Below are 25,232 nucleotides of genomic sequence, written 5' to 3'. Positions count from 1 at the left end.
ACCCAAAATGTAGTCAGTGTGTGAAAAACTAAGCACACGCTTACTGCTTCTGTATGAATTATGAGGGTAAGTTGTGGCCAGGTGATGGTGAGCAAATGTATTTATCATCAGCAGGTGCGAGCACCTCTACAAAAGCACAAGTTATAGTAGTGTATTTGTCTGGAGCATTCAGGTGTGCGTTAACAAATTGCCAAAGAAGACCGACATCAGCAATGATCTTAGAGAAGCAACCGTTGCTTCTCTAAGATCAGTCTGACAAGGGCTAAAAGGTAATTTTCAGTTACCCATATTCCCAGGAATACATATCCCAGCATATTTACCTCAGCCAGACTGTGAAATGCTCAGATGCTCAAAAAACCCCAAGAGGTACATCTCAGACATTACAGTCCTCCATCAGCGTTGATGTTCATGACAACACAATTAGAAAAAGACTGAACAAATATGACTTGTTTGAAACAGTTGCCAAGTTTGAAGAAAGCCTCTTCTCTATAAAAACATGACAGCGTGGTTTCAGTTTGCAAAGTTTTATCTGAACAAACCACATCCAAGACTTCTGGAGCACCGCCCTTTGATCAGATGAGACTTCCCACAAAATGAGAAGAGAAAGGAATCAAGGTGCTGAAAAAGGCCCAAGGGCCAGACCTCAATCTGATTAAAATGCTATGGGGTCATTAAGAGAACTGTGTATAAACGAATACACAGAAATCTCAATAAAATGAACCCAATGTGTAAGGAAGATTGGGCCAAAATTCCTCAGACTGACAGTTGTACAGAAAATGGTTCTACAGAAGAACAGGGTCTACAATTTGAATGTTTTGTTAAATAATGACAGTGTAATATGTCATGTTGTTCATCTGAGGTTGTACTCACATACTCACTCTTCAATCACAAGCCTGCAGTATTGTAGGGTCTTTGTCATACAATATAAAGTGCCTTTAAGGAACTGTTGTGTTTGGCGGTATATTAATAAAACAGCATTGAACTGAAGACACTTAGAAACCGATATAGACCAGAAATGTGAATAAAAAATAAAAATAAAAACATAAGTTCAAATAACACAGTCATTAAAGATTTAGTAAAAAGTGGCATCATCTTTATTCATCTTATAATTTGAAAATGGGGAGTCTACAGCATGGGCACAAGGAGAGCAAGAAACTGCAGGGACAATGAGGTTCAATATCCTTTTTTTCTCTTCTCCTTCCAAATTTCTAATAAAATGCCAACAAATTTCTAGCTACATTTTTCCATTTGTGAGGAATAAATCAAAGATTTCAGCTGTTTCATCAGACAACTGCTATATTCACACAAATCCCAACATAAACATCCCAAAAATCCAGTCTGAAAGGGTTAAGTCCCCCACAGTTCTCAAAAAGAAAATAAAAGGAATAAGCTTACATTCTGCATGTTGCACAGAGTGGTAATGTAGTACAACTGGGTGCGAAGGAACCAATATAGACTACAGAAAGCACACCAAACCCACACACGCCGACATGTGCTTACATGTACGCACAAAAGATTTCCACCAAGTCACAAACACACACGCGTCATAAAAAAAACAAAGCAAAAACAAAAACAAAGCCATCCAAAAAATAAAGGTTATGTTTATTTCTGTGAAAAGTCTGAAGGATAATTTGTTATCTGTGTTAGAAAAAAGCAAGTGTGTATCTGATAAACTAATGGATTACACTCTTAAAAATGCAGAACATCTACATTTTCTCTTATGCACAGGAATGTTGGACATTTATTTCATTAAAAAATACAAAAATAAAATTAAGAAAAAACCAAAAGACACCCACAATCCAGAATAGTCTGAAGGGGATGCGCTGGGAAGGGCAGAAAGGTTGAGGAAGGAGGGGCAATCTCATTCTTCTTCACTTTGAGCCTCCTTGGTCTACAGCAAATGACCAGAGTACTGCTTCACACTGAAATAAAAAGAGTGAGAAAATAAACAACACACACAAGGGCGGGGGAAAAATGAAAAAAAGAAAAAAAAAAGCACGTTGCAAGCCAATGGTATTGTAAATATGAGTGGGAGCATGAATGTGGAGTGGAAAGAGACAGCGAATACGAGAGAGGCAGAGGAAAGAGAGGATGAAGATGTGACTGAAGTGCCTGAAAGAGAATGAGGAAGACGAGGAAAATAGCAGGGTGTGGTTAGCCCTTGTGTCTAAGCAGGTGCAGCACACTGAAAGGGAGGAAGGAGAGAAAGGAAGAGGGAGGAAGGGTTAGTTAGCATGGCAACACTACCCTACTCAAGAGAAAGGGCGGCAGGTCTACAGCTGTATTAGCATTCGGGCAGTAGCATCAACAAGGAAGTAGTGTGTATTATACGTGCCTACTGGTTGCCAAGGGAGACAGAAGAGGAGGAGCCTGTGCTATTTGGCAGACTGTGATTTGTTGTCGGTTGCTCTAACTAAAAACAACAAAATCACTAGTCTTCCACACAGCAGCAGCCAGGGGAAGAATCAATCCACTCCCTGCTTCACAGTGAAACGGCTCTGATGGCAAACGGACTGTTTCTTTTTTCTGCTTTTTCTTTTTTTCATGATTATTTAACAATCATATTTCAGGGGACAGATGTGACAGTCAACGAAATATGCCTATCACATCAACCCTTAATAAACAAAACAAAAAAAACAAACATGTTACGTGATGTGTACAACAACTGTTAAGCTTGTCTGTTCCGTCACAGCCATTTCATGTAAGAGGAAGGTTTGTACTAGTTGCACGTTGCATGGGAAGAAAGGAAGGGGGTTAGTGAAGAAAAGACAGCAGGCAACAGAATTTCAGAAACCCAACAAAAAGTGGACTAACAGGATGTAATTTCAATATAACATATTTACAACCTCAACCAAACCTTTCCCCTATTAATGTGAGGTTCAACGAATTGAGGGAAGATTAATCTTTCACACATGAGCAGCTCTTCTCAGCATAAGTAAACAAGACTGCACTTTTTGAGAGGGTTGCATCATGATGCAACCCTCACTCATGAGAGGTCAGTTGACCACTGAACAGTTTGATTGAGGTTTTCTAAAAGTTCAAAACTAACATTACAAGTTACTGAGCCTTGTAAACACAACTTGAAGATATAACTACAACTAGCATGCTAGACCAAGAATTTCTAAATCGAAAACAGGATAAAAGTCACCGAGCCCATGTTAGGACTTGCCTGTTCTGTAGGAGGTATTGGGCATTCTGGATCTGATCCTGGGTGCCAGAAATGGTAATGATTCGGTCCTCAGAACCCTCCAGAGGTTCATCAATCTTGATGGAGGCCCCAGACTCATGGCGGATCTGTTTGATCCGCTGGCCTCCCTTACCAATGATAGAGCCAGCCAACTGTACCGAGTAAAGAAAGAGGGGTGGTGAACAAAGGGGGGGCGGGTAAATTAATTTAGGTTCTGGGACTAAAGGTGCATGTAGGTTGACAAATCTAGAGAACAAATTGGAGACGCAAAACACAGAAAAGCTTTACTCAGGAGAAAGGGGGAAAAAAGAATCAATGAAAATACATCTTGAAATTATTTTAGGTAGTGTTTAGTTTTTAATAAACCCAATAATTAGACATTAAATGACTTGTCTACTGTGGATATTCTGTGGCCATATTTTAGCTGCTGCACACCTAACGGCAACTCTCACACACACAAAGTTAAATGCCACTTAAATGTCATAATGATTATGACAGAGTGCAGATAACATGCTTGGATTGCAATGTACAGTTCCAATCTTTATATGAGGCACAGTGGACAAATAAAAATGATCTTCCTTAGGTGTAAGTTTACAGTTCTATATTGTCATTCACTCACATCTTTAGGGATTGTCACTTGTGTGGTAATGACAGGGCCACCCATGTCGTTATAGGAGCCACGACCACCTGATGGCAAGAAGAAGAGGAAAGGTAAGAAAAGGAAAAGAAAAAAAAAAAAAGGAAAAAAAAAAAAAAAAGCAATCTTTTCTAATCACGTTGACTGATGAAGTGTAGAGGCTCACCTGACTGGTAGCTATCCCATGAGGAACTGTTATCTGAGCAGGAGGGGAAACAAAAAGAACACTCAGTGATCGCCACCAAGACAGGCCAACAGTTGTTCAAATGATCCCCCTTGATACTAAACTTAAACCCATAAGTGGGTACAGATGGCAAAGAAATCAAGAAATTTGTTAAATCATATTTAAATTTCTACCTAATCCTTAACATTTGCTGGAAACATGTTTAAAATCAAATGTCATTGCAAACAAATTTCTTTAAAATTCACAATACAGATTTAAATTAACATTCCAAATACATTAGCTGCAATATCCTTTTAGCCCATTTATATTTATAACATATGAGAAAATATTGTCACCACACTAAATTATTAAGAATTCTCCAACCTGCACTGCTGATTAAGACGTTAACAGCATTGTAACCACATCCTTGTCACACAATACAGGATGCTTAGCACTTACCATATCCTCCGCCACTCTGTAAGAAACACACAGAAACACAGACTGGTTACATACAGCACAATGAAATCCTTTCATCTTTACATCCCACATGAACGGAGAGATCGTACGCAAAAATGCACGGATGCTGAAGCTGCAGCATCCATGGAGTAGACTAAACTAAAAGCCACCCAGTATTTCATCCATAATACAGACTCCTCCTCCTTCTCTCCCTCCATCCCCCCTTCCCATCTCTCCTTGCATCTCCATCAGCCCCCATTTTCAGCTGCTATTCAGCTGCTGCTGTCACCAGGGCAACAAGCAATTCAAATAGCTGTTGCTGAGCAACGGCAGGCAGTATCCTGCCAGCTCTCAGAGAGGGAGAACGAGGGAGCGAGGGAGAGAGACCTTCCAGTCTGTCAACAAAGCATTATTAGTGCTTAGCAACCAACCACGGCCACCCCCTACCTCCCTACCCTTCCAACACCCTCCCTCACTTTACAGGAAAAACAGGCTGGCCGTGAAAAGTACACAGTAAGAGGGCAATTATAGTTGATTATTATGGGGTGTCTCCGGCTGTGGTGATTACGGTCATTTGGTGGGATGGTTTACACCATGCCAAAGCTAGCTTGGATCCATGGCTCATCTGAGTGTATGCACATTCATTTGCACGAGTGACGACGTAATGTCAACTACAATTACCACCTTGTTATTTTATACTTCCGCCAACCAATCAAATTTCAACTAACATCCATGGCTGCCCAGCCCTGCCCTTCTGTATGTAAAAAGTTATCACTTAACCATTTTATCCTCTTTGGCATTTATGATCAGTTTCATGGTTACATAATTACACAATATATAATGAGCTGTTTCAAACTGTTTTTGATCTTTGGCCACCAAAATGAAACCAGTTCATACTCTAGTCCAAACAAACTTGTGCCAAATTTTAAGAAATTCCCCTCTATCAGACAGATGTACAGAAAGAAAACCTAGAAACAAATCCCTCTGGTTATGGCAGTTGATCACATGCTGACTTGATAAACCATTATTGTCATGACAGGATAATGGGACAATCACAGCATATTGTGTGGCGATAGGACCAACAAGTATGCTAGGTTGTGGACGCTGGCACCCAATGAGATGCTAGTACCAGAGCCGCGTGCATTTAGCAAAGGGTCACTAACCATGCTATCGCTGTAGCGATCCGGTCTGCCTCTTCTGTCACTGGTGATGGAAGGGAGGGGTGGGCAGAAACACAGAGAGAGGGAGATGTGGGTTGGGGTGGAAAGAAATAGAAAAAGCTTAGAAAAATGCTTGACAACATTCCAAAGAAAATTTCTGGTCCAGGTCAAACTGCACACACACGCTGAGCAAGATTACAGTATAAACACATTTCCTCTCAGCCATCTTCCCACACAGTAACAGGAACAGCTCTGACAGTGTTATGGTGAGAGGAGTGACAGGTGGTGGTGATGATGATCAGAGCCAAGGGCTGCTGAATTTTTCCCCCCCTACACGACTGAGCTAAAATAAAGAAGACTGAAGAAACACATTTGGATCTACTTCGTACTTTTGCTTTTCTTAAGAACATACATGCACAGATGTTAATATTGTGATAACAGTCTCAGCATAACTTAATATCACATAGTGCTTTTGCTAGAATCTTTCCCCACGTTTTGTTAATAATATCAAAGCTTTCTTGACATTAGAAAAATGTCTTAGAGATATCCTCAACAAGGCTATCGTCAGGGTATCATAATAGCTTTGTTCTTGTTTTGTCATCGCAGAGCTTACATTTTAGAATTTTTAATAGCCCTGCCCATAGTTTGATACCCAACATAATTTTCTTAATTGGTTTATTTCAGGTTGGATTTAAGAGTCCAAACTGAAGCAAAATTATACATCTCTACATATTAAAAATTTTTAAATCACAAGCTGGCATGTGAAAGCATGCCCCTTAGCAGGGGCTGTAAGTGACAAGCATCACATCAGCACATGACCCTCACACATCACCACAAAATAACCATCTAATGAGTAGCACAATGAATGGGTTACCAACACAAGGAAGAGCTTGTCATACAGTGTTTCTGTAGTGTCCTACAAAGCACTCCAAATAAATGGGCTGAACATGTGAATGTAGGTTAGGGTACTACAAAACAAACCGTAGTGGATGTAGTATTTAGTAGTTAGCAATACGAAAAAGAGTAAATCTTTTAGTTTCTCAAAAATGAGCAGAAAATGTGTAGAGCAGAGGAAACAGGGTTATGTAGGGATACCTTAACAATTAATTTTCATAAACTTCAGACAAATTGTCCATTTCATTTGTGAATGTAAATTTAGGCTTTCAGCAGTAGCGAATCACTCCAAACATAGACCGATGGGCAAAATCCCACTGGCGTTAACATGAAGTGTTAATGCCAGAACATCTACTTATAATGCGACAAATGCAGAGAATACAAACCAACTGAAATGTCAAAGTATCCCTGTTGAGATTAGTTAGGAGGTTTAGTCAAAGGTTTAGGGGCAGAAACTTACTTTGACCTCTCATCTGAGCCGCGGTACGAGTCATAGTAACGATCATCTCTGTGGGCAAGATGGAGATGGGGGTCGGCAAAAACAAATAAACACACACACAAAAAAAAGATACAAACACACCCAGACAATGATGAGCACATACACTTAATGATATGATAACCACTCAATAACAAACAGAATACTGGACTTAGTTCGTCTTACACAAGACAACTGAACCAAGTTGACCCTGAACAGAATGCATCTGAATGGAAAGAAGGCACCTGAAGAGATTAAGCTCTGTATATGGACATGTAGGAGGAAAATGAGCAAGTGCTCTTGAATGTAGAGGGTTTTATTGTTTTTTTTTTTTAACATCTCAAACTCGAGAAGCGCTAAACAGGAGTAAAAGGACTCAACTTCGAACTCGAATGTTTATATAGTCATTAAGCTCTATAGTATTCAGCAAATCAGTGAATGCTTACAAGATGGGCAATGTATTCGTATTATAACAAACTCACTTAAGTGGACATGCCTTGGGACAAGACTGATTTGTGCACAAGAAAAAGCAAAGCAGGAGAACAAACTGTATGTTATCTCTGCTCATCTCTTACCCTCTGTGTGGGTGTCCCATTGGCATGTTGCGTCCACGGCTACTCCCTCTACCAACCCTACTCGGGTGTGGTGGAGGAGGACCTCGGCGGGGGCTCATTTCATCGTAATCTCGACGTGAGGGAGGCATGGGTCCCCGTCCCCCTCTACTTGAGGGCATTCGGTCAAAGCTGCGCTCTCCATGGCTGGACCGGCTACCGCGCATTGGGAAACCTCCCATTGGTCTGCGTCCACCCCCTCTCTCCTCAAACATCATGGTAAACCCACCGTATTCATACGTTTCATCGTAGAAGTTGGGGTCATAGGGCTGTGTACGGCCCTTTATGGGAGCCTGAAACAGTGTGACAGAACATTCAGGCCTGCTCAGAGCGTCAAATTAATTTACAAGAAAACAGATGGATCATGCGCAACAATATTATTATTATTTACTTATTATTTATTATTATATGGTTTAAGTTCTGTGAAATTATCATGGATTTCATACTGAATTAAAACTCCCAACCAAACCTAAGGCAACTTAAAACTGAAAAAAAGACCCCGATATATCAGCAATATTCAATATATAAATAGCCACAATAAACTACTTCAGAATAGATAACCTTACTTCAGATATGAGCTCCAGCATAGTCTTGATACACTCCACCACTCTCTCCGTTTTACCACCAACCAGAACTACACGGTCTGTCGACTGGGGACAACACTCCTGAAACAGCTTGATGCTGGTCTTTGTGTTCTGGAGACAAATACAGACACACACACACACACACACGAGTGGACAAAGAAAACAGATGCTCATTTAACAAAATCCCAAGGCCATCCATTTATTAGGGAAAGACAGATGAACAGAAGATGGCAGTTAAATCAAGTCTATGAATAATATAAATTTACAAACATAACAAAAACAAATCTCCATTTTTTGAAGATACCTCACGCAGCTCCTTGATCTTGGCTCCCTTTACGCCAATGATAGAACCAGCCAGGCTTTGGTGGATCAGCAGACGGAGCTCACAGTCAAAATCCATCCCATTGTATTGCTGGTACTGCACGGGACATTTAACGTGTTCAAACCATAATACAAATTTTATACATCTCAACCTCATACACCTCCTGATTGCCAATGGGAATGAGCATACTCAACCTAAAATGTAGCTTACACTCTTACAGTGAGTTAAAATTTGAATATTTATTCTTTAAAAACAACAACAACAACAAAAAACAATTAATGGTAGATAGAGGCACATAGAAACAGTGTTCTACATAGTCACATCAGACTGCCGACACAAGCAATCAGAAAGCCTTTAAACCAGTGAAGTTTGACCTTAAAAACTACATACTGGCAAACGCACTCAATCCTACAACAAGCATATGAAATTTTCAAAGTATCTCTGCAAAGCAACTCACATTTGCAACAACTAGTTTTGCAATAACTTAAAATTCGGAGGGGGAAAAATAAATAATTAAATAAAATGGGGGTATAAAAGTGCTCACCTCTTCCAGTGTTGGGATAATCTTCAGCAGGATTTCTCCAACAGTCTCAATGTCTGCACTGATGCTCAGGATGCTTCAGAATTCATCCATGTGTAACAATTAGAGGGTGGGGTTGGGGTGCCGACAAGGCAACCCAGGAGGAAGGGAACAACATTTTAGATTATAGAATTCATACCATCCCCCTTTTTGCCATAGAAAAAACTGTCAAACACCAAATAAAGATTCAATAAGACTAACACAGCTAAATTAAATATTTGCGTCCAGTTTTTTTTCTTTCTAAACTTTACATGTTAGGTCAAGGTTGTTTTTTGTTGTTGTTTTTTAACCTCTCTAACTGGCAAAAAGCTGGCACCCAAACAATGCAATGAAAAGGAAAGTCTTTGTCCAGAGAAGGAAAGCAAAGAGACAAAATTAAAAGGACCCAAAGAAAAGTGACTGCATTTGGTGACCACTGAAGAGGGGAGACAAGGGAGGTTTGAGGAGGAACTGGCAGGAAGGAGCACCAATGGTGCCAAAGAAATCTTAAAGTAGAGTTTGGTGGATGCAAACCACAAACATTTTGACCACAAAGACCCCAAAATGTGCAAAACAGTACGTTTAAAAGCGCAGAGGAAAATTAAATAAATAACCCCCTTGCTTTTTTTTTTTTTTTTTTTTTTTTTTTTTTTAAATTATGTGCAACCTTTTTTTCTTTAAAACAAATAAATAGTTTGGACAGTCAATTTGTAGTTAAAATGTTGGTGTCCGCACCCACCCAGTGACAGTACAATAAACACTAGTTACTGAGAAGGAAAACTTAAGCACAGTTTTTACATGGGAGCAGAATGGTAGGCAGTTGAAGAGTAAAAGAGCAGATTACACCATGGTAAATGAAGTCTGCCACCACTCGAGTTTGCTTTGGTTGCTTTTTAAGGGGATGGGAGAAGCAATAAATATAAAACCAAAGAATGCAAAAATGAGTAGGACAGAGATATCCTGTATTTTCAATGGCTTCAGCAGTCAACCAAGTTCAGATAAAGCAGAAGACAGGAAAGGAAAACAAAAAAACCACAACACTTGAATCTCAGCTTGCCTTTTGCGTTTCAGAATGGATGGACTACTGCAGTTTATCAATATAAAAGAAGGGCTTCACAAGGAAGGAATGGGATGATGAAGCAAGTGAGCACATGAAACTAACAAAAATTAAAAATAACATCAGTATATCCACTCTGAAAGGGGGAGGGAAGTGAAAACATGAAAGATAAAGAGGATAGATGATCAATTTAAAAAAAACAAACAAACAAAAAAGAAACCACAAAAACACACGGACATATTGCACAGATTATAGCAAAGATTTAAAAAGATAGTGGCAGAAAAACCCTGACAACACCAGCCTAAGTTTAAATGCTGACGTGACTTTAAAAATGGCATATAAAAGGTTGTTCACATGGCTTTTACTGGATCAACAGGCAGATTTGGACATGAACGTATTTAGGCATTTTGACTCAGGCTAATATATTGTGTGAACAGGTAGTTTAAAAATACAGTGACTGGACAGAGGCAGGATGACTATTCATCTCTTCTTGTTTATTTGACCTGTAGTCAGGCAGTGAGAGGGAGGAGCTTAGGGACATACCGCTCAGGCCCACTGCTGTCTGGGACTGACACACTGGCTTTGTACTGGGCGTGGCATGGGCAGGGGCCAGGGCCATTCGAGTACAGATGTCAATCAAGTAAGGCGCCCGTTTAAGGACAGGGCACGATTATGGGCAGGGCCAACCAGGGTGTCAGGTGGGCGGGCGCAGGAGGGGCCATCCAGAACATGGGCAACAGAGGAGGAAGTGGGCAAAAAAGTAAACAGTAAAATAATAAACAAGGGGAGAGGGAAGAGGGAAGAGGAATACATTTTTAATATACAGGCTCTACACTGTTCAAATGTTACTTTAATTTGATTCTCTCAGAGATTGGTTTGTCAAAGAGAGAAAAGGAGGAAAAGTGACATTGGAAAATGGGTAATGGCATATCATTATCATGAAGAGTTCAATGTTGGGGAATAAACCAGAGACAGTGAGAAAAGAGGGGGACAACAAATTTTTGAGGGCTAGAGAAAGAGTCAATGAAACTGAATGAATTAACAACTGGCCTGTTTGTCTAAACACAAAAAAGAAGGAAAAAAACGTTAGCTTGAGCAGCAGGTGACCTTACAAACTCAGCACTGTGCTCATAAATTTAAATTAACAGGAGCACCAGTGTTTCCACAACAGCAGTGTGACAATAAATTATCATTGTGAAGAAACAAATGGACATGAAATTGGGTCTTTGTGCCTAGGGATAGTTTAGCTTAGATGATTACATAATGTTCATGTGAGAAGAAAAACAAAACAAAAAACAAAGATAAACACAACCCCAAATGGTTTGTCAGAGGACCTAATGAACAGGAGGCTTATAAACTTTCCTTCAGCTATCCACTGCCTTGTTTACATGGAAGAAAATACCAAAGCTAAATATTTAAATATATTAGAATCACTATTACTGTAATAAAAGGAAACAAAAACTGCTGTCCCATAAGAGAGGCTAGTCCGGTTTTAGAGGCCAGTGGAAAGAGAGAGGGAGATAGAGATAGAAACACTATAGAATAAAAAATTAAAATCCTAAACAAAATTAAAATTCAGGCTGCATAGAATAGATGTACTCACGTCTGTACGCAGGGCTTTGATGTTTTTGCCACCCTTCCCAATTACAGCTCCTGCATTCTAAAAAACACAAAGAACAGATAAGAGGCGTAAATATTAATTATGGTGCTGCAATTAACAGACATTACAATTAAATGTGAGGAGAAGTACTGTATGAATATAATGAAGCCTGGAAATTAATTATTCAAAGGCATAAATGTAATGAGGAGAACAAAAAGAAAGCCATGAAAAAAATAAATTTAAAAAAATGGTCTGAGTAGGAGAAATTGTCAGGGCTACCCACAAGAATGAGACAAAAATATAAATAATCACATAAAGGTTCAACATGAAATGTGAAATGAAAGGGGAGCTGATTTACTTTGCTCTGCAGGAGGATGCGAAGCTCAACCATCTCATCCGAGTTCCTGGAGCGCTTGAATGATTTCTGCTCATCTGCATCCTCAGCGGGGCGCTTACCTGGCAAAAGGAGATAAAAACACAGCATGACAACGCTGCGCAAGCGTGCACGTGTGCACACACGCACGCTTCAACAAGATAAATTAAATATTCAGTCTAAAGAGAAAAGTGATTTCAAACTGTTCTCCCATTATAAGGTAAACATATACAAATCTCCCTCTGCACATCTAAGAAAGAAAAGACTTCTTTGAATACACAAACACAATTTTAAACATAGACCAGTGAATATTTAGGTACCTTACTGTAACATAAAAAAGTAATTACTTTAATCTCCAAATACACAGATGTGCCAACCCTGTCCAAAATCTGATGCACTTAAACAACATACAAAACTTTAAAATAAGGTTTTTACCGTTAGTCTCTGTGTTGCTGAATGAAGTCTCTTCTTGCTGATCAATATCTGTCTCCATGGTCTTCTAATAGAAGAATAGAAGAGCCGAACACCTCGATCAGAGATAGAGATGGTAGCAATTGGGAGGGAGAAGCAGAAAACTGGCCCCTGTGAGCTGAGTATTTTTGTTATCATTGTAAGAGCAAGAAAAAAAAGAAGAAATTAGACAAATCATCTGAGTAGATCGCAGGAGTGACATGGAAGAAACTGGCCGATCCCAGAGACTCACCGATATTTATTACGTGAACAAGGGCGTGTTGAGAGGCGGAACTACCGGAGCAAGAACCAAACAACTCCTGCGACCTGAAAGAGAGGGAGAGGCTAATTTAAAATACTGAAATGATGGCATATAAATAGAGAGCGCGAGAAGACAGTTTGGTAAGCACCAATGATGGGTTTAAATTCTTGTATTTTACCGGAAGTAACAGATAATCAACTAAGACCACTGTTATCAGAATGCTAAATGTTATCAGCGGTAATGTGATCACGCACGGGGTTTGTTTGGCTGAAGAGAGGAGAAACCGCCACAGCTTTATAATCAGGAGTTAAATAGTTAACATTAACATTTAATGGCAGACCAAAAAATAACTTCTGCTCTTACAGTTGCTAAAAACAACAAGGCGAGTGTTTTTTTTAAGTAATATATACTATATTAACCAACAGCAGCCAATAGATAGTTAACTGTGACCAAATCGAAAGTAAGCTGGTCCGGTTAAAGCTAACACAGGGACCGTTGCCTAAGCTGCGGTTAGCCGCCGGCGGAGCTAACCACCCCGCAGTGAAACGCTTCGAGTTCTTGCGCTCACATTGAAATTTAGAACTTCACTACTACTCTGCACCACTTAGCTCTTCAAATGCGAACAGGAACTCGACACGGATCTAACGTGAACGAGTTCCTAAAACATAACCAATCGATCAATACAAAGAGTACACTAAGCCGCGCACGCTAGCAGCTAGCTACTTTCGCCATGTTGCCTTAATTTCGGTTGAGCACAAACGCAGCCAAGCAGAGCGGGTTGCACCAAACAAGCAACACAGCGAACAAATAAACATTAAAGACGTAGTTCTTATTATAGTAGCCGTGCAGTTCAACAACACAAAAAGCACACAAAATATATCTTCAAAACACAAACCTGCAGCGCAACACCTCGCTCGTTGCCTCTTCCTTCTCCACCGAACCTGGAAATAAAATGATAAGACGACTCACCGTGTGCTGATTGGCTGAACAGAGAGCAACTCAAGCAGGCGATAAACCCGATTGGCTACAACGAACGCCAATCACGAGAACCGAGGCGGTACGTACCAGTCTGTTTCCGGACACGGATCGACTGCTAACAGTGGCTCTTCTAGTTATTCCAGTTTAGAAAGATGCTATTTGCAAGACTAATGGTCACGTTTTTCAGACACGAGTGTTTGGTTTAAGGCATTCTGTTGTGAGTAGGGACCTCTGCCGCTGGATGCTTGTGTTCAGGTTTGTTATATAAGTAGGCTGGGTTAATCAACTTTGGCGCCTTTCTACCTACCTACTTGTGCAATACTTGATGGAAGAGTCTGCCCCCGTGCTTCTCAGGTAACATATACACACCAGCTAAATGGTTATAAACACTTTTATTTGGTAAAGTTTTTCTTACCCGATATCTCTTTCATGCTCCCCAACAGAAGGGTTGGACAATGTTGGGGAAAATATATAATTTTTCTGATATTTTCGCAGTCTCGATTTGATTTGAAATGCATATTCTCAAAGCTGAATTTCATGTTGTTTGTCATACTTTACGTTTAAACGCACAACTGCATGAAATACCTGCAAAACATAAACATAAATTTTGTAAGGTAAGGATAATGATAAAGACATCCGAAATATTTGTCGTAATTGCACTGTTTTCATTGGCGATTTCAATTTAAAATTAATAAACTGTTCAGTCCTGCAACATCTATTTACGTCTGCTTAAGATCACGTGCGGAGACAGTGTGGTTACCTTGTTCAAATAACCCAAGAAAACAATCGGATACAATAATATTATGTCCTTGTTATAAAACAGTCTTTTCTAAATGGCCCCACTGGTTTGAGGGCTTTACAATGAGACTAGTGCACAAAAAAGCTCATCATGCAATCTAGTGAGGTTTAACATTCCCTTTACCTTGAATTATTATTATTTTTTTTTGCCTATTTGGAGTACTCACTTAGAAAATAAAATAAGATAAACTGCAAGGCCAAATTTCATCTAAGAGGCCTCATTTAAGTCCGTCATGGGTCACTGGGGACTCAGCTCAGGGATCGTTGTAAATTAAATGTAGAATTTTATCTCTTCTCATAATTTGCACTTACAATACAGTCAAGTTAAAACTACATTAAGTAAAACAAACAAACGGTGCACTACAGATAACTACTGTGTTGCATTTTTTTTGCCTGACCACCACCAGACACCTCAGCTATACACTTACATATTTTTGTAAATACAGTTTTTATTTATATAATGTTCACTACCATCTTAATTTATTTTTTTAGTGTTTACTGTGTAATAGACAGTTACACAACAGTCTTTTTAACCTTTTGTTGTGATTTTGTATTTTTTTTCTGCACACGTAATTTTGTTCAGTCAGCGCATCAGTGATGTATTGACTGAATGACAATAAAAATGTGAATCTCATTAAAACTCTAAATGTGTTATTGAGTAATTAATGAGAAGTGCAACTATGATATGAATACCTGAATTTAAAAAATGTGGCTAAAGCAGCTTCAGAGAATAACTACAGTCTGTATATTCTGACAGAAAGCAGCTGGGAAAGCAGAAGAGAGCCAAATACACTCAGAGGGAGAGATGACTCCTGGGATTCAGGCAGTGGTACGTGCTACCCAAGCATGGCTGCAGTCCTCCTGGCATGTCCAGGTGCCCTTTGCCTGGCTAGAAGCCTGTGTGGAGTGGCTACAAGGAGAGGCAGGAGGAGCAGCTCATCTGTCACAGCAGCAAATCAACCAGCAGGTAGGCAGGATGTACGACTGTCTGAGTGTACAACTCGATAGACAGAAATCGAATGCTTTGTTTTTGTCAACAAAAGTCTCAGGATTCCTTTCCTACCTGTTTCTGGATATTTCTTCAGAGCTCCAGAAACTCCAGAATAGATTAAGAGGTCTTGTTTGCACTTATTGTCTTATAGGATGTTCGCCCACTTATTATGACATGGGTTAAGTATGGGTCACATGATAGAAGGTGGTGAGGGGGTGGATGGTTGCCCCAATTTTTGCTCAAAGATGGCTACTGGCTTCGACGTGAACATGTGGATTTGATGTGGTTATGCACATTTTATCACTCTTGGTAGAATAACCCAGTTTGAGCTGAATAACATCTGTGACACAGCAGTTAGTTTGTGTCTCTTCCTTTTTTGCATTCATGTGAGCTACATATTTGCAAAATCCTCCACAGATATGCACAAAGCCTGCACAAATATGCAGCTAGCAGAAGGCAAAACTCAAACAACCCTGGGGCTGATAACCAAGAAACAGAAGCCCAAGACCATATGCATTTCTATCACTGTCAGCTGAGAACAAGGAGCTCATGCTAGAGTAGGTAATAATGAGCAAATGTGGGTGACTGAAGAGTGAAAGGACACATTCTGGTCTGACAAATCCTGGTTTCTGTTACAACGAGTTGATGGCAGCATGAATCCATCCTACTCGGCGTCAGCTGTCGCAGCTTGCAGTGGCGTCATGTGGGGAATATTTCCCTGCATTGACGCATCATTTGTATGACACAGTGTACCAAAATATTGTTGTCGAACAGCTGTGCTCCTTTTTGGCCAAAGTTGTCTTTTTTTGTTGTTTTTTTCCCACTACGTGCTTGAAGAGGACAAAGTTTCTTGTTTTTTTTGTTTGTTTGTTTTCAAGGCACAAATAATCACCTCATGGTTTCAGGAGCATGCCGGTTCATTCAAGCGGTCCTGAGATCTCAACTCTGTAGAGCACGTTCATATTATAAACAAGAAATAAAATATCTGCAGGCATTGCTAACACTACTGAAGCACTGAATTCATCCGAATCCCTGTGACATTTCTCTCTTACTCTCTTAAATCATTTTTCTGTAGAGTTTCTACTTTTTTTCTGGATCTGAGTCACCGGTATCTGCAGGTAGCTTTGCACCAAAGCTTCCTTTAAAATAAAGGGTTATTTTAACTGTGCGTCATTTAAAATACATATACATATAACAAAAGAATAAATTATGGGACTGGAAGTGAACATAATAGGTCCACTCTATGTCTAACTGCTGCTAAATGACAGTAAGAACTTGCAGTGAACCAAAAATGAATCTCACTGATTGATGTGGTTTTTCAGGCGCTGGACCAATGGCTGTTAACAGACCTCAGAGACCTGGACTTTCCTGTCCTGCCTGAAGGGCTGGCTCAAGCCCAGAAGACTGAGCTCAGTGGCACCTTCTGCATCCAGGTACAAACTTTCATGTTACGCAGTTCATCCATTTTCTTTATTTATTCTTGTTGTTGTTGGGGACAGTTCTGGTCATATTTTCAACAAAAAACCAAATTTTTAAAAAGCGTGTAAAAACAGCAAACAATGGGCTGAGAACAATATGTGCTTTAACAGCATAAAACCTGAACTAAATCACATAAAGGAAAATCACTCAGCTTTTCACATGGGGAGGGGGGTATTTAGGCGTTCCTGCTGCATTTATTTAACCGACCCGTAATTTTGGAAAGTAGTCTAAAATTGGAGTTTTTGTGTGTATTGTGTGTATGTTTGTTATTGTTGTTACTTTTGCTTTTGTGACTTTTTTGCGTGCATCGGAGAGGGAAAAAAATTGGAAAGCAAGCTCTTGAGGAAATATGGCGCTTGAGTTAATGGTGATGATTAATTTGGGCTGTGCATGCAGATAACTCACCTTGCTGGTGACACCAATGCTCGATTGATCATCGTGCACGGAAATGGAAACATGACAAGAGGTCCAACTCTGTTTTAGGTTGACTCATTACTGGACATCAGTCAGCCGGCGTATGGTCAGCTGCAGAAGTGGAGGGGCACAGATTGTGCCAATGACGAGGTGTCTGCAGTCACACAGACCACCCAGAGGCCCTGGGAAGCCAAAACCACCCGTATGCTACTATTGCAGGTCAGAGTCATATGTGAATCATAGTTACCATAAAAAAAAAAATCTCAATTGAGTTACAGTAAAAGCCTTTTGAATGAATGCCTTTATATAGATAACAGCAGCGTTAACCTTAAAAAGCAGGCGTTGAATATGCGATGATGCTAGTCGTCTTCTTTCTAACTAAGACACAAGTTTGGGTCACAAAAGGGAGGTCAAAAATTGCAGATTTAAAACTTAAAATTTCATTTTAAAGCTTTGGCTTTTTGCATCATCCGGCATCCTGCGTTTGTCTGTGTCTTAGTAGCTTTTCAGCGTCTCACAGACAAACAGAAAAACATTCATGCACTTCCTGTAGAGACAGAGCTTTAAACTGTGTTGTTAATAGAAAAGATTGTCTGGACTCGTCTTGACTGCAGTGGCACGCAGTGTGTCCAGCACTTATCTGTGACCAGACTTTATCTTTGTATGTTTGGTTGAGTGGAATAATTCTGCTTCTCTTCCTGACTGAATCAGAGCGGACGGTACCATCAGTGAGAGCATATGAAAGAGTAAATTGCAGGAATATATGAGGCAGACTCTAATTTCCACCATAAGTAATATACTTTTCAGTGTATGTTTTTTCTTTTCTTCAAGAACAGTGCAGGTGTTGCTTAGAAACGTTCCTGTGGCTTTTAATATTATTTTAACTGTTTCTCAGACCATTTTTGATCAAAGAGTCGTGGGATGGAAAAACTTAACGACAGTTATAAATGATGCTGGCATCGCTGCATAAAGCAGGGTTATCAAGCTGCTCAGCTTTGACCAGGACAGGAAAGGACAGCCAGCATGTATAATCATATTAAAATAAATAGGAATAACAGTTATTTCCATACTGAATCAGCCTACATGGGTTTTAGAGTCTAAATAACCTACACTGCTGTGGAAAATTATTTATTATTCCCGATTTATTTTTCTTTTCTTTTTTTTGCATATTTGTCACGCTGGCATGTTTCAGATCATCAAACAATTTTGCATTTTTAAACAATAATATACAAACATAAACTTGGTAAATATAAATTACTGTTTTAGAACTGTGTGAAAAAATAATTGCCCCTAAATGTCATAGCTGGCTGTGACACCTTTGGCACCAAGAACTGCAATCAAGTGTTTGTGATAACTGAGTGAGTTGTTCACATCACTGTGGAGGAATTTTGGCCCCCTCATCTTTTCAGAATTATTGTCATTCAGCCACACTGGAGGGTTTTTTGAGTATCAATGACCTGTTTAAGGTTATGTTACAGTATCCAGAGTTATTATAAGTCCAGACTTTGACCACAGACACTCCAAAACCACCTCCTTTCATTTTTTTTTTGAGTCATTCAGAGGAGGATTGGCTCGTGTGTTTAGGATCAAACTGATGGAAGGACATTCTCCTTCAGGATTTTCTGGCAGAGATCAGAATTCATTCAATTACTACAAGTCATCCTGGAGCAGCAAAACAGCCCCAGACCATGTTTGACCACTGGTATGATGTTGTTCTTATTAAATGCTGTGTTAGTTTTACACCAGATGTAACGAGACTCAAACCTTCCAGAAAGTTCAACTTTACGCTTATCAGTCCACAGACTTTTTTTCCCTAAAATATGTACATACATCCCAAAATAGATGTTGTTCTGGAGTCTTTTGTGTCCTCCTGGATGAGCTGTCGGTGAGCTCTTAGAGTAATTTTAACAGACCGTCCACTTCTGGGGAAGCTTCACCACTGTTCCATGTTTTCTCCATTAGTGGATAAAACTTTAGAAGTGGTTTTGTAATCATTTCCAGACTGATAGCTGTCAGTGACTTTGTTTCTCAGCTGTTTTGAGTTTCTTTAGATTGTGTTAGTTTAAATCATTTCTTGATTCAGCAGGTTTGGTAGTAAACGTGGTTGTGGCCAATCTAATTGAACTCAGTTTATTTTTAAAAGTGTTCATGTTTGGATAGTCTTTTTCCCTTATTTAGTGAAATCGTAAATTAAATTAAATTTACTAATTTACTCAAATGCACAAATCATCTACTATGTTTTTTTTTGTTTAAAAAAAAATTATTTTCCTTTATGCCTTAATACGTCTACATTCATAAGTAAAGAGCAGTTACAAAGCTGTTAAGCTTTGGCCCAGATATTTCTGTCTAAATCCAAAACCCTCACATATTTATGATAACCTCCAGACAACAGCCGACAGGGTCTCAGATTACTACAGAAAATGAACTGAAAAATTCACACAACTGTCTTTTAATCTGTTAAATTCACACAAAAAGAGAAACACACTTTTGTTGTAGATTTGCACAAATGTCATCATGATCTTCTTATCATTTGCATGTTTTCTGATCAAACATGTTTGATTGCACAGGTGACAGATGGAGTTCAGAGCCTGGAGGCCATGGAGTATCAGCCGATCCCGGCTCTCAGCGCGGCACTCAGGTTAAGGATTGATCTGTAAAACATGCTACTGCAGTATCGTGTCTTTTTACTGCTACTCTCCCTAAAATGAAGTAAAAATCTTTTCCTCCTAACAATATTGCCTCGAGTTTTATGGAAACACAAGTATCCAAGCAAAACGAGAAATGGAATGAAATGTTGTTGTTATTGTTAATTAAAAATAAGAACTGGACATTTCCTGAAATGTTGCTGACTCTTGCAGGCCCGGTGCAAAACTGCAGCTGCAAGGAAAGATGGTTTGCAGACTTGGTGTTTTGCTTTTGGGGCCGTCCAACATCAAAATCCTCGGTGGCGAGGTCGAAGACCTGGTGGACAGGAATAACCAGGTAAGCTCTAACGATTTCTTGTACGTTTTGTCTCATTTAAAATAAATATGTTTCTGCTGATTTCTCTTTTCTTGTATAAAACTACACAAAGATATTATAAGATTTTTTTTATGGCAATAAGATGGAGTACACTATACACATTCAGTGGCTTATTTTGGTACTGTTGTGATAGGGCAGGATGCTTTGTCGGACACTGGGACTTCCTGAGCAGCAGCAGGAAGGAGAGGAGGCTCCAGCACAACAACAAGGTATATGTATTAGACTCTGTGTATATTCAAAGATCATACATCATCGGCACAATGTGACACTACATACAATTTATTAGAAATTTAGACATTCTGTCTTATATGGCTTTGCTTTTTTCTTTAATCTAACCTGCCCATTTTTGAAATTATACTAACATATATGTTGTTGTTTTTTTTCTTTTTCCTTATTTTTAAGGTAACCAGGAAGTGGATGACCTGGATCTTGATGATGCAGAGCTGTTAGCCAGTCTCGAGGCCCAAGAGGAAGTTGAAATGCTTCAGGTTGAACCTGCCCGAGACAGCGGCTACAGCACGCTGCGTGCGGCTTCCACTCAGTCTTCGAGAAGCTCGTCCGTCAGGAGCTTTGTCTCATCCGCTTCGTCCAGGTGGGTGGTAAACAATGTGATGTCTTGACATTTCAATGCTGCAAAGCCTCACTTTGCACTGTCGTGGAAATATATCATGGCATTTCTAATTTTAACATCACTTTTATCTTCAGGAAAAAAAAAAAGACTTTAAGATGGTTTTAATGCATTCAGCATCTTCACAAAGTTTTCTAATAAAATGTCTTTACATCACTGCGGCCGGTGACGAGAACAACATTCTTAACAAATACGTACTGAAGGCAGTATACATACAGCAGGAGGAGAAATCACAGGGTAGATTCAAATGTCACAACAATTTCCGTTTTATTTAAAGTTCATCAATTTCCTGAAGAGACAGAAGCTGCTGAGAATAAAGTGGAACGTACACCGGTCATTTGGAGATGGAGGAAAAAGACAGTTCATATGTCATGATATAAAATGCTAAGCGAGTTGTGCAGGGTACAATTATTTCCAGTAGGAATGAACTGCAGAGTCACTAGTTTACACTGACCTCACTGACTTATACAGACAAATAACATTGTCTCATATTTATCTGTTATATTGTTTCAATGTTGTGATGATAAATATTCAAGGATGGGATGATGCAAAGTGTTGTCGCTACAGTTTTTTAAAATTTATGTCTGTGTGAACTTCTTTGTCCAGTCTTCTTTGTACGCTTTGAACAATGACCTGATTAACCCCGATGATTTAAAAGCCCTGTTAACTCAGTTCAACATAATTTGCTGTTGTCTTTCAGAAGTGAACTCTCCACCCGCTCTGACAGAGGTGGCTCAACCCGAAGCAGCAGAAATGGTTTAGACCAGGGTTACCTAAATGATGACGAACACGCGGAAGCTGACCTCTTTGACTCAGTCCCCCCTGATGCAGTTCATCAACAGATCCAAGATCACAGCATGGCAGACGAAGACTTTCCTGATGAAGACTTTGACGACCTTCCCCTGGATGAGTTGGACAGTGTGATTTTCCAGGAAAATGAAAATGTCCCCACACCATCTGACAGCAGTTACAGAAACACACCACAGAACAGCAGAATAACAGGAAATCCCAACAGAGCAACAAAACCCCAAGCTGCTCTGTTTGAATCATACACTTTGAGTGGCTCTGGGTCACGACTTGGATCTATCAACTCCAGATCCATCGCACAGAAAAGGGACACTAGAGAAGCTTCTGAGCAATTAACCAGGACAACCCCCGAGCTATTTCTTTCTCCAGCAGCTTCAGAGGCAGCACGTGAATTAGATTTGGCTGCTAAAGATGAGATTGATTTTGTGGATGAAGATATGGACTGCATTTTGGAAGAGGCAGAAACCAGTGGGAAGACTAGAGGACCAAATGAGATCCCTGTTCAGCATAGGTCTAGTAGAGACACGGAGAGCACTAGCTATGAAACAGAAGCTTCAAGATCGTCCAAACAAAATGCTAAGAGTGGCAGCAGACTCCCTCCTGTCACTCTGACCTCTCCACCCTTTACATACTTGTGCTTGCTAGAAAATTTAATGTCCAAACCACTTCTCCACACCATGGAGATCCATGTCAAAGCTTTCATTGTGACTCTCTTGGGAAAACTGACCAGCAGTAATGGCGTTTGGAGTGTTTCTGCTACAATATCTGACGGGACTGGTTACCTGGACGTGGAGCTGTCCAATGAAGTTTTGACAGGCCTGCTGGGCTTCTCGGTAGCAGAGAAGGGAGCCCTGAAGCGTGACCCGTCCCGGAGAGGTGAGCTGGATGCGGGGATGAGGAGATGCCAGGAAGAGCTCGTGGACATGTGCTGCATTATGACTGTTATTGTTCAACCGGAGGGCAGGAAAGCGGTGGTGACCAAAGTGGACCCCGTCAGTGAGAAAATACTCCAGGAGCTCGAGCAGAGGGTGAGGGACGGGAGAAAATAAACATAGTGGTTGAGGGGAAGTGGGCGATAATGAGAAAATTGCAGGCAGCGGAAAAGTATATTGCCCTTAAGCAGAGATAAAAAATTGCTAACAAAACTGTGGCAGATGTAACATCACTCAGTGGCCTTGAAAGTTTTCTTTTCATGTAATGAAACTAATAGTTGCGCTGCGTGGAAGGAAAAAAAAAATCACGCTAGTTTCAGACTAAGGTAGTTATTTTAATTGGTGATCAACCTGCCCTTCTGCTTCAGATTTGGAGAGCAGAAGGTGTGAAATGATGATCAGCATCCCATCTGCTCCATGTGAATGTGACGTTCTGCCATTTGTCATTGGAGGATTTCATTCATCTAGTCATTGTGTTGTTTTCCGCTTAGAATGCGCTGCATTGCTCACAAGCACACTAAACAGATTCAACAAACAAAGGTGGTTATGTGCAAATCAGATCAGACATCCCGGTTTTCAAGGCCCCGAATTCTGCTTAATGCTGAAAAGTACCCGAAGCTCAGGGCGAAGTATATGAGATGAGAGGAGGGAAGTTGGGGGTGGGGTGTTAATCGTCTGATTGTGGTAATGAATTGCCAGCCTTTGCATTCATTCAGTACAACCATTACTTCTTACTGAAAAGTGATTGAATAGCCAAGGGCAATGCGGGTCTTTAATAAACTCCCTCAGAGAAGAATGAGAGGAAAGAAAGATAAAGGAGAGGCCATGAGCTTCGATTATTTCTGTTCATTACAGAGCCTCATCTGTTTTTGTCTTTTAAGAACACGCATACCACAAATTTAATGCATTGTCTGCATTTACTGTATCTTGAACGTTTTTATATATACATTTTTTTTGTCTTGCGCTCTGTGACTAATAAAAATGTGCACGCTCTTGTTGCTATGCTTATCTTTCCTTTCTGAGCGTTGTGTTTTTTCCAGTTTAGCTGAATAACGTTATAAAGCAGACTGCCTCACAGATACAGACCAAATGAAACACGGTGTATCAAACGCAGCTGTTGGATATTCACTGTTTAAGCACACAGTATTTAAAAGTATCTCTAATTACTGCCTGGGCTTCTTTAGAGGAGTCAGAGATCTCGCTTTCAGATGAAACATTTTAAGAATTTCTGCTACATAAATTACACAGTGTCTCTTCTGCCTTGTCTACATCTTCTCTTAGGTGTGATAATGAGCAAAACACAGGCTATTAAAATGTATGTTATATGCTTAGAATTGTGTTTCTGTGGTGGGAGGGCACCTGCATGTATATTGTAGTCTTATGCCACTGTGTGCACTTCCATTCAGGTAGCCGGTCTTGGTTCATTAAGAGATAATCAGCTTGAACATCTAAATCAGGACCCTGCTATGCATGTTGATAGCCTGTTATGTGCTAATGAAGCTGAATTTGGTGGAGGGCTGGGTGAGGAAGGGGGAAAGCAGCAACCCATAGGGAGATACAAGTGGAATAACTATTGGGTGATAGAGTAAATGAACTGAGAGGGGAGTGCTTGTTCACCGGGTATGAAAGCAAACCAGCAGTCTGCTCCCCATATTATTGGGTGGCTGTATGGTGAGTAACCAGGACTACACAATACATTTATTTCCTGTTTATATGCAGTCATGTTACAGAAACCTTGAGTGCACTTTAGAAGTACCATCAAGTTTAAAGAGCTGTCACTGATTTAGCTCCGTCAGCACACAATGGTTGTTCACTCATAGCTGTTAATTACCCAGCTATAAGAGGCTAAAGAGAACGATCAATAAAAAAAAAAAAGGTTCAGTTTTGCGCAAAGTTTTAAGGTTTTTATCTATTTACTAAATGAAAAATACAGTTTATTTCATATGGGTGTAGAGCAAAGAGGTCCACCTCATTTATTGACTTCATTGACCCTAGAGAGTCACAGATTAAATGGAGAGATTGTACACAGTTACCTTGATGATAGATATCAGTATGTACAAATAAAATAAATTTCACTCCAGTTTAATAAAGGTTACTTGTGGACTTCAGCCCTACTGTTTATATTGTAAGTAAATGATTAAAACTCACTTTATTTTCTAAAGAAACTGTATATATATAATGCTGTGGAAAAAGTTGAGAAGAGCCTCTGAATGTAGTGGAAAAGAAACTGAAAACTTGGAAGAAACTGGCGTTATTAATAAATTCTAGCAAAATGTGTATTATGTTTAGTAGCAGGGATAATAAAAAATCCAACCCCTTTTTGGGGGGGTTTCAATCTTGGGTTGGAGGAATGCAAAATAAAGTCAGGTTTATGATGAAATGTTGAAATGGGAA

General features: G+C 39.8%; 2 protein-coding genes across 5 annotated transcripts; one reads left to right on the top strand and one right to left on the bottom strand.

Moving 5' to 3' along the window:
* Positions 1 to 1,071: 1,071 nt before the first annotated feature.
* On the bottom strand, positions 1,072 to 13,752 carry hnrnpk (heterogeneous nuclear ribonucleoprotein K). 3 transcript variants are annotated; one of them, XM_013271856.3, is made up of 17 exons: positions 13,686 to 13,752; positions 12,782 to 12,855; positions 12,514 to 12,667; positions 12,064 to 12,161; positions 11,709 to 11,765; positions 10,649 to 10,692; positions 9,034 to 9,106; positions 8,472 to 8,585; positions 8,150 to 8,278; positions 7,548 to 7,876; positions 6,958 to 7,005; positions 5,607 to 5,646; positions 4,447 to 4,462; positions 3,991 to 4,023; positions 3,807 to 3,874; positions 3,170 to 3,339; positions 1,072 to 1,922 (listed from the first exon to the last, which is right to left on the bottom strand). In XM_013271856.3, the coding sequence occupies exons 3-17, from the start codon at positions 12,569 to 12,571 to the stop codon at positions 1,892 to 1,894; spliced, it is 1,308 nt and encodes a 435-aa protein (XP_013127310.1). In that variant the 5' UTR covers positions 12,572 to 12,667; positions 12,782 to 12,855; positions 13,686 to 13,752; the 3' UTR covers positions 1,072 to 1,891. The 3 variants fall into 3 exon arrangements, with proteins under 3 accessions (XP_013127310.1, XP_003446165.1, XP_025767838.1); XM_003446117.5 differs by having other exon boundaries at positions 12,514 to 12,577; positions 13,686 to 13,743; XM_025912053.1 differs by lacking the exon at positions 6,958 to 7,005.
* rmi1 (RMI1, RecQ mediated genome instability 1, homolog (S. cerevisiae)) lies at positions 12,808 to 23,846 on the top strand. 2 transcript variants are annotated; one of them, XM_025912052.1, is made up of 9 exons: positions 12,808 to 12,930; positions 15,324 to 15,533; positions 16,880 to 16,990; positions 17,520 to 17,669; positions 20,018 to 20,088; positions 20,309 to 20,432; positions 20,605 to 20,680; positions 20,874 to 21,063; positions 21,800 to 23,846. In XM_025912052.1, the coding sequence occupies exons 2-9, from the start codon at positions 15,372 to 15,374 to the stop codon at positions 22,953 to 22,955; spliced, it is 2,040 nt and encodes a 679-aa protein (XP_025767837.1). In that variant the 5' UTR covers positions 12,808 to 12,930; positions 15,324 to 15,371; the 3' UTR covers positions 22,956 to 23,846. The 2 variants fall into 2 exon arrangements, with proteins under 2 accessions (XP_025767837.1, XP_005452119.1); XM_005452062.4 differs by lacking the exon at positions 12,808 to 12,930 and adding an exon at positions 13,850 to 14,122.
* The last annotated feature ends 1,386 nt before the right edge of the window (positions 23,847 to 25,232 follow it).

The sequence above is a fragment of the Oreochromis niloticus genome, linkage group LG12 (genome assembly GCF_001858045.2).
Source record: "Oreochromis niloticus isolate F11D_XX linkage group LG12, O_niloticus_UMD_NMBU, whole genome shotgun sequence".
NCBI classification, from domain to species: domain Eukaryota; kingdom Metazoa; phylum Chordata; class Actinopteri; order Cichliformes; family Cichlidae; genus Oreochromis; species Oreochromis niloticus.
The sequence above is the reverse complement of the archived record's forward strand: the minus strand, read 5'-3'. Positions and strand labels throughout refer to the sequence as shown.